This window comes from Macrotis lagotis, chromosome X (genome assembly GCF_037893015.1).
Source record: "Macrotis lagotis isolate mMagLag1 chromosome X, bilby.v1.9.chrom.fasta, whole genome shotgun sequence".
Lineage (NCBI taxonomy): Eukaryota > Metazoa > Chordata > Mammalia > Peramelemorphia > Peramelidae > Macrotis > Macrotis lagotis.
Window position 1 is genome coordinate 217,093,606 of NC_133666.1, and position 8,774 is coordinate 217,102,379.

The window sequence follows — 8,774 nt, forward strand, 5'->3', positions numbered from 1 at the left end:
AAAATGTACACAAGACATATTTTTAGTTTAATCTTCATTATTAATATTTTCTTCATCACTTAAATCTAGAAATCAATAAAATCATAAATCAAATCCTGATTTGTAGCATTTGTCTATATCTGAGGTATAAATACTTATACTGAAAATTTTACAATTAGTTCTTTAGGCTTCAGCAAATCCTCCATATTTCTATGAAATATTATAATAAGGTGATAATTATGAGCCTGAAAGACACTTAAGGATATTTTTTGAGGAAAGCAATGTCAAACACATTCAGAGTCTATCATAAATAATATCTGTGCTTATTCTTTAGTCTGGAAGAATTGAAAATGAAGGAAGAATTGTGAACTGGAAACTAATTTTGCATGGGACTTCCACCCAACCAGAACACATGAAACAGCCCCGTGTCTATACTTCTTATAATGCTGTGCAGAATGACAGAAGAGGGGTGGAGAAGATGGCTGATTCTGTTGAGGTCTGTATATGTCTCTTTTCTTTGCAAATTGCTATGCAGCTACTTTCAAATTACTTATATGGTATACTATTACCCCAAAGGAATAGTGTGGCCTCCTCAAAGTGGCTCATTTATAATGAGGGTCTATAACTTAGCTATCTTGGAAAACCCTAATAATTTTCTTTAAAAGAAAACATGTTTTTTAACTGTTAGGTTTCTGTATTATTCCTAGCTCACATTCATACATCACTTCAAAATTTCTAAATTATTTTCTCCTCAAAAAAACCTTAAAGGTAGTTAATATAATATTATTGCTCTTATTTTTAAGGAGAACATGAGACTCATATAGGTACATTGAGTTTCACAAAGGTCTAATGATTAATGTTAGAGCTGAGTTACAGCTCAGGTCTTGTAGTTCTAAGCTTATCATTCTTTCTTATATACCATACTACCTTTCTCTCCTCTTTCAAACATTTCCTGTTTCTACTGACTCCTAAGTTCCCTGGGATTCCATTTATCATAATGACTTTTTTAATCTATCTATGTATGAAATCTCCCTCTTCTGAACCCAGAGCACTAGGTATGCAATTTCTATTTCATCTATTTTATTCTACTTTATATTTAAGTTATTTAAATATTTGTAAATCCCTAAAATAATGTGAACTGATGTGAATGATTAATCCCCTGCTATTTGTCCCTCACTGGACTGGATAACAGGAATACAAAGTTAAAGCTTTTGCTGGCCTCAAAAACTTTAGCTTCTATTGAGGAAAACAAAATGTATTCGTGTGATTATATATATAAACCCAGAACTGGAAGACACTTTAGAAACCTCTAGTTCGATCCCCTCATTTTATAGGGGAGAAAATCAGTGCCTAGATATATGTGAAGTGACTTTACCGTAGAATGTAATTGGAAGTGGTGAATAATGGAAGGGAACAGAACTGGTAGGAGGGAGAATTCCCAAAAGAGCTTACATAGAAAATGGAGTTTGAACTAAGATTTGAAGAAAACTTGGAATTCTCAGAGACAGAGGTAAGAAGAGAGTGCTTTCCAGGCATAAAGACCAGCTTGAAGGAATATTATCATGTATGAGAACTAACAAAAAGGTCAGTGTGACTGGAATAAAGAATGTATGAAGGGACATAATAGATAATAAGATTGGAAACATTCATTGGAGACATATTGTAAAAGATTTTAAATACCAAACAGCTTAAATAAAATTCAATATTGAAAGAATGACTAATTAATAAATTTGCTATTTTGACACCCATTTTTCTTATTTGAAATTCAGTTCCCATAATATTTTATTATAAGTGGTAAAATTCTGTAATAAAAACATTTTGAAAATTATGAAGTCCTAAGATTATTATTATACTTCTTCTCCCATGAGGGATGATTGTAAATTTTTTTCACTTTTGTATCTCTTTTAGTAGCGTTAGCTTAATTGAACTAATAATAATATTATTAATAATGTTTCAAGTTCTTAAATATAGATATTTAAGAAAGTCCAAATTATAATGTTTTTAAATGGTTTAATTAAAGAACATACATACCTAACCCTGAATTATTCCTTTTATTCTATGCAAATAAATGCTTTTTTACAAATGTATTACTTTAGATAATTCCTTGAAATCATCAGATTTTGTTTTTTAGGTATTTTTTGCTTTTGTTTTTGTGAGGCAATGGGTTAAGTGACTTGCTCAAAGTCACAAAGGTATATAAAAATAAAGAATCTGAGGCTGAATTTAAACTCAGCTCCTCCTGACTCTAGGTCCTCTGCTCCCTGAAATCATTAGGTTTTATGACTCTTACAATCCTTTCTAAAGCTTTATCATAGCTAAAATAAGAATTGTGGGATCCACAGAGCTTCTTGTTAGCACTAATTTCTTTTATTATGGCATTAAGAAAGGTCATCTTGCTTTTAAAGATTGTACCAATTTAACAGAGTAGTTTACAGTAGGAGCAGAATGAGGCAATGAGAACAATACTAGATTTAGAATTAAAGGATCTATATTTAAATCCCAATTTTGTTATTTACTCACTGTATGATGTGGAAAAGTCACTTGGCTTCTTTGGCCTTAGTTAGCTCATCAGTAAAAAGAGGGCTTTGAACTAAATAATTTCTAAAGTCATTTTCATGTCCAGTCATTTCAGTCATGTCCATCTCTTTGTGACAGATAATGGAGTGGTTTGCCATTTTCTTTTCCAGTTCATTTTATAGATGAGAAAACTGAGGCAGAGTCTTAAGTAACTTTCCAAGATCATACAGCTAGTAAGTGTCTGAGGTTAGATTAGAACTGGGGAAGATGAGTCTACCTGATTTCAAGTTCAGTGCTACTTCTACTGCTCCATTTTTAAAGACCTGTGGTAATGTTAAAGTATATATAATGTACAAGATGTCATGTTGGCAATAAGGATAAAAAGATAAAAAATAATAATGCTTGAATTTATTAAGAAGTTTATAATGTGATCACAGGATCAGAACAAAAGTCTGATATGAGATAGAATGAGATAGGGAAAAGGAAAAATTCAGAATAGTATTGTTGGAAATTTTGAGGTGAGACCATTTTTCATCCATATAGCTTCTGTTTTTAAAATGTTTTTAAAAATCAAAATACCAATGACTACTCTGTGGTGGTTTTGTTTTGTTTTGGTTTAGGACCAGGCCATGGAAAATCTCCATGGAAGTCCCCAGCCCTCTAAGAGCTCTACTACCCCCAGCAACAGCGACAATGACAAGATGATGGAGAAGACGCCCTCCAGGGCCATGCTTCAGCTCCTCCAAAGTGCTTTCAGCAAACAGGGAGTCCCGAATCAAACACCAAAGGATCAACCAGATGAAAAGCTAAAGATCCCATATGAACATTTCTATCAAGCTCTGGAAAAGTTAAACAAACCATCCCAGTTAAAAAATGCTGAAAACAGTCTGTATAGTGACTATGTGGACCTTTTCTACAACACGAAACCTTACAAGCACAGGGATGATCGGCTGCTGCAGGCTCTGGTTGATATTCTGAAGGAAGGGAATTAAAGTGAGGTGATCTCCTAACTTGGAAATATTCATTCTTCCTCCCTTCTCTTATATCCTGCCTGTGACTGATGTAGGTTTTATGTTTTGTTCATATAATTATGTCCTTGCTTCTCATTGCTGACTTGTACATGCACACATGCACATGAACATACTAAGGTTCACATGTGCTTGCACAGACACATACACATATACTCATACACACAAACACTTGCACACAATTTAATACATAAGAAGAGGGGTTTGCTTCCTACTGAGAGCCTAGCTGTACTAGGAAGAGTCAATAAGAGCTCTATTTAAAATATGGTTTCACAAGTGGAGTGTTGTTTTTTCTTTCTGAAATCAAAGTCCATTGGTGTTTCTCCCATCATATCTAAAATTCACTCTAAGCTGCCTCTCTTTTCCCATTTTCATTTCTCAAAAGAATAATAATAATAATAATAATAATAATAATATAAAAAACTCTGGGCTACAAAACATTAAAAAACAAAACTGCTGCAAAACACCAGGAGATGTGCCTACAGCCTTTTCTCTGTCCCTTCCATGGCTGTTTCCTGTCTAGAAATGATTTTTAGGATTGTGGTTCTTAAAACTAAAGGGCTCCCAAAATTATAAAAAGTCACTTAGGATCATAGATTTAGAACTGGAAAGGCCCTTAGAGATCACTTAGCCCAAGCCCTCATGTTCCAGTTGAAGAGCTGAGTCCTAAGGCCAACCATCCTGGTGGTTAAGTGGAAGAGCCAAAATGGAAGCTGACTTTTTTTTCTGACTCTTATAATAGTCTAAAATTTCAATGCTCCTTCCATTGTACCAGAAAAAGGAAAATGAATTAAGCATGCAATTATTGTGTAACATTGAGACACCGAATTGGGGCTTGATCTGGATTATTTATACCTGACACTTTATGTAGTATTGGATTAAACCAGTATTGGATTAAAATTTAGTATTTTTCCTTCTTGGTTGTCCTTAATCTGAATTTTTCCCTTTCTTTTTGTATACCCCTTTCTCAGAGCTGCACTTTCAGCTTAATAATGTTCTGTAAGTGAATTTAACAAAGCAAAAATCAGAAAATAATTCTGAATAAGGACAGCCAAGAAAAAATACTACATACACAAATAGGCTAATGCATTACATGAAAGAGGATTTTCTGGTTTCTGAAAATGTCAACCTGCTCTTTGGGCTCTAAGGCCTTTTTCCTACTCTTTCTGTTTTTGTGCTGACCCTCATTCTCATGATTAACTACTTTACCAAAGATATTAGGCATGAATAACATTATTAAAAGGAAAAAATATATAGATTTTCAGATTGAATTTACACATTACAAAATAAAGATGAGAATTTGCTACATACATAATTTAAACCATATCTGTGAAGAGTCTAACCAGATAATTTAGGAAAAAACAAAAACAATAAACAAAAACCATCCAACAACACCAAAAGGAACCTTGATAAGTTATCTGAATGGGCATTTGCATCTCTGTAATAGATGCCAATCCCTCCTTCACTGTTTATGTGCACTGAAGACTTCTGTTTGCTTCTTGTTGCTATTTGTAATGCTCCCTATCACTTAGTAAGTAATCCTGGGATTTTAAACATGTGCAGATCAGCAAGCATTGTGAAGGTCTGCCTGATTCCATAGTTTGCCAAATGACCTTCCCCTTCCCTAATCCACCACTGGATTTGTGCAGAATGAGGAAAGTCAGGATGCAACTCTGATATGATCGTGATGCTTACAAACTGTCTTGCAAAAAATAGAATGACCGTCCTGTCCTTGGAATTTCCATGTATTATCTGATGTGAAGTGATGTGTATAGTTTTGACAGTTGAAGCAAATCAAAGACAAATAGAATGTTAAAGCTGGAAGCAACCCTGGTGATCATCCAGTCCAATGTCCTCAATTTATAAATGAGGAAACTGAGACCCAGGGAGGCAAAGGGACCACTTGCCTGTGGTCACACTCCTAACAGTGTCTGTACTAGGATCAGAACTCAGGTCTCCCTGACTCCCAGCTCAGTGCTAATGTATGATGCCTTCTTGTTAATCATGTTGAAAAATATTAATTCATTGTTAAAATCTCAACCACCTCTTGTGCTGTGGCCAAAGGTTCCCCTAGTGAAGCTTTAATATGAAAACCACATCATGTTTGAATGTTTCCAACCCAGAGTGTGTTGTATAGATGTATTTTTATTGTTTGTCTTTCTTGGTGCCTGTGTAGGTTTTTGTGAAAATGTAAAAGAGGAAAATTATAAAATGTTTTGTCTCAGAATTTTAAATTCTATTTTCTTTACAGGTATTTATAATATATCAAAACTTTTATCAAACATGCAGAATTTTGAAAGGCACAATAAATTATATTAAAGAACCATATGTTTTCTTGAGAAAGAGAAAGTTTCATCCAATAAAATATTTTTCAAAGGCATGTTCCTCTAGCAATGATACCTACATGTATGTGATGTGATGTTACAATAACTTGTCTAATAGCATAATACAATATGTCAGCAGAGTCCAGAGTGTGTGGTTGTAACATTTTTGAAGAAACTTCAAAATGAAGCCCTGAATGTATTAGCCAGGAAATTGCAAATATACTTCTAAATCAAAAGAGTAAATGATTCCCTCACTGAGTCAAAATATTAAGATGTAGGTATGATAGAAATAATAATAAAATGACCTAATAGAACTGCCCCTTTCTTACTTACTATGAGGTTAAAGGGGACCAGCAAGAGAAAAATATATCAAGCAAAAAAAAAAATAGACATTAGAGATCCTCTGGTTCAATCCTCTCATTTTAATCATGAGAAAGCTAAGATCTGAAAGAGTAAAGATATTTGCACAAGGTAACAAAAAAACAATGATCTGGTTGAATCTACATTAAGAATTCAGTTTCTTTTAGAGTAATTGGTTTTTCATTTCTTTGGGATATGTGTATATGTGTGTGAGTGTGTCATGTATATACATGCACTCAGGTGAGCAATCAATTTTACTTTTATCAACATTTGAAATTCAACTTGGAAATAATTATATTTTATTTACCCAAACAAAGCCCAAAATGACTCTGACAACAATTAATGCAAATCATTCACTACTAAATAGCCTGACTTCATAAATTTATATGCAGAAACAAAATTGACAGTGAATAAAAGTTTCGTACCCTGATTATTTACAAGCAGCCTGCAGGAAGAATTATGGTATACTCCATGTCTGTTAAATCACATGGAGGGTGTAGAAAAACAGGAATGCTATCTATATCACAGAGCTAGGGACTAAATCAACAATGATCATGATGACTATTTTCTTGCCACTTTTAGACCAACAGACAACACTGGTGCTCTCAGACTCAGGACTAAAGAGATGAAAATTTCTTAGCTTGTCACATTTACATTGTGTGAATTCAAGAATCCAATTCCATTGGCTACATTATGCCTAAAGACTACTTTGCCTACACTAGTACAATGCTAAAAATTTATCACTGGTTTCTTTTTAGAAGATGCTTCCCTGGAGAGTTAATATTTGTGTGTGTGTGAGTGTGTGTGTGTGTGTGTGTGTGTGTGTGTGTATGTATGTGTGTGTGAGAGAGAGAGAGAGAGAGAGAGAGAGAGAGAGAGAGAATGAATGAGAAGATGAAATTAGAAGATCTGCCAAATCTTAAAAGTCAGGGATTCAATAAATTAATAAACTTTTATCAATTAACTATTATTTGCTCAAAAGCAGATTCTTTTATATATATTATATATATACACATATTTATATATACATATATATATATATATATATATATATTTGCCTTCAAGCAGATTAAATTCTTTTGGAGAAGCAAGCACATATAAATATATACAAGACGATGTGGGCTTAGGGGGATGGGGAAAGAGACACTAACACATATAGGAATCAGAAATGGATGTGACCACTGAATTGCATTTTAAAGGCAACTACAATATTAGAATTCTAATAGCTGGAGGCTAAGATGGAATGTCTACTGAAAGGAAAGGGAGGGTGGAGGGATACAGACCAGGCAAAGGAGTGAAAGCAGGAGAGGGAATATTGCAGGAACAGGAAATAGACTCTTGCTGAACATCAGAGTGACTGAAGCCTATAGTTTGACTGAAGCAGATTAACAAATGGTTTTAAATGCTAAACAAAGGAGTTTATATTTTAAACTTAGAGCTAATAGATAGCCACTGGAGATTTTCAAATGACCTATGCATTAGAAATTATAGTTTGACCACAGAATGAAGGATGGATTAGAGAAGGGAATATTTCAAGATAAGGAGACCAATTAAGAAACTATTGCAGGGGAGGCTAGGTGGCACAGTCGGGGTGGCTAGGTGGTGCAGTGGATAAAACACCGGCCCTGGAGTCAGAAGTACCTGGGTTCAATTCGGGTCTCAGACACTTAATAATTACCTAGCTGTGTGGCCTTGAGCAAGCCACTTAACCCTATCTGCATTGCAAAAAAAACAAAACAAAACTATTGCAACAGTTCAGGAAAGGAATAATGAGGCTTTGATCTACAGTGTCAGCCATGTCAGAAGAAACAATAGGATAGAAAGTAGAGATGCTATAGAAGTAGAATTGATTTAAAAAATGGCAACTGGTTGTACATAGGAAATGAGTAATAGTTCAGATCCATGATGACTCAAAAGTTGTGAACCTGGATAATAGGATGGATGCTACTGCTCTTGAGAGATATAAAGAAATTTAACAAAGGGTCTAGGAAGAAGAGTAATGAATTCTATTTTGTACTTGTTGAGTTTGAGTAGGTTAGGTGATGTGCAACTGAAAATACACAGTATTATGACATTCTCTAGTTAAAATGCAGCCTTTAGTTATAAAACAAAATGTGATTACCTTTGAGAAAAACAAATAAGTTATTTAAGAAAAAATATTGTTTTTGTTCATTGTAGGTATTTACACAGTAATGAAAGGGAACACTGTACTTTACTAGGCATTATAGTGTTGATATTATTCAAATTTGATCCTCAAACAATTATATTTTGGCAGAGAAATCAGATGGACAAATATTGGTTTGAGAAGTACTGAAGACAAATTTAATACAATAAAATAAAATAAAATTATGTAAACTGAAAGCTCAAATGTTCAAATGGATCTATGATCTCATCAATTTGAATGTTAACTTAAAAAATGAAGATCACAACCCATTCTTGCCTGCCCATCCTACGTCACCCTTTTCCATATCTTATGAGTTTGCCATGAAGGCATCAACTTAATATGTGGGAGGGGGACCTTCTTCACTTCCTCCTCATGAATATCCCTGGAGTATTCAAATAATTC

At 33.9% G+C, this 8,774-nt stretch overlaps 1 protein-coding gene across 1 annotated transcript in view; it reads left to right on the top strand.

Annotated features, from left to right (window-relative positions):
* Positions 1-3,488, top strand: part of LOC141497635 (neuroendocrine convertase 1) — a 44,977-nt gene extending 41,489 nt beyond the window's left edge. The window contains exons 13-14 of the mRNA XM_074200392.1: positions 314-475; positions 3,117-3,488. Of these exons, the coding sequence (XP_074056493.1) occupies positions 314-475; positions 3,117-3,488 (534 nt within the window). The remainder of the gene's footprint in view (positions 1-313; positions 476-3,116) is intronic.
* The last annotated feature ends 5,286 nt before the right edge of the window (positions 3,489-8,774 follow it).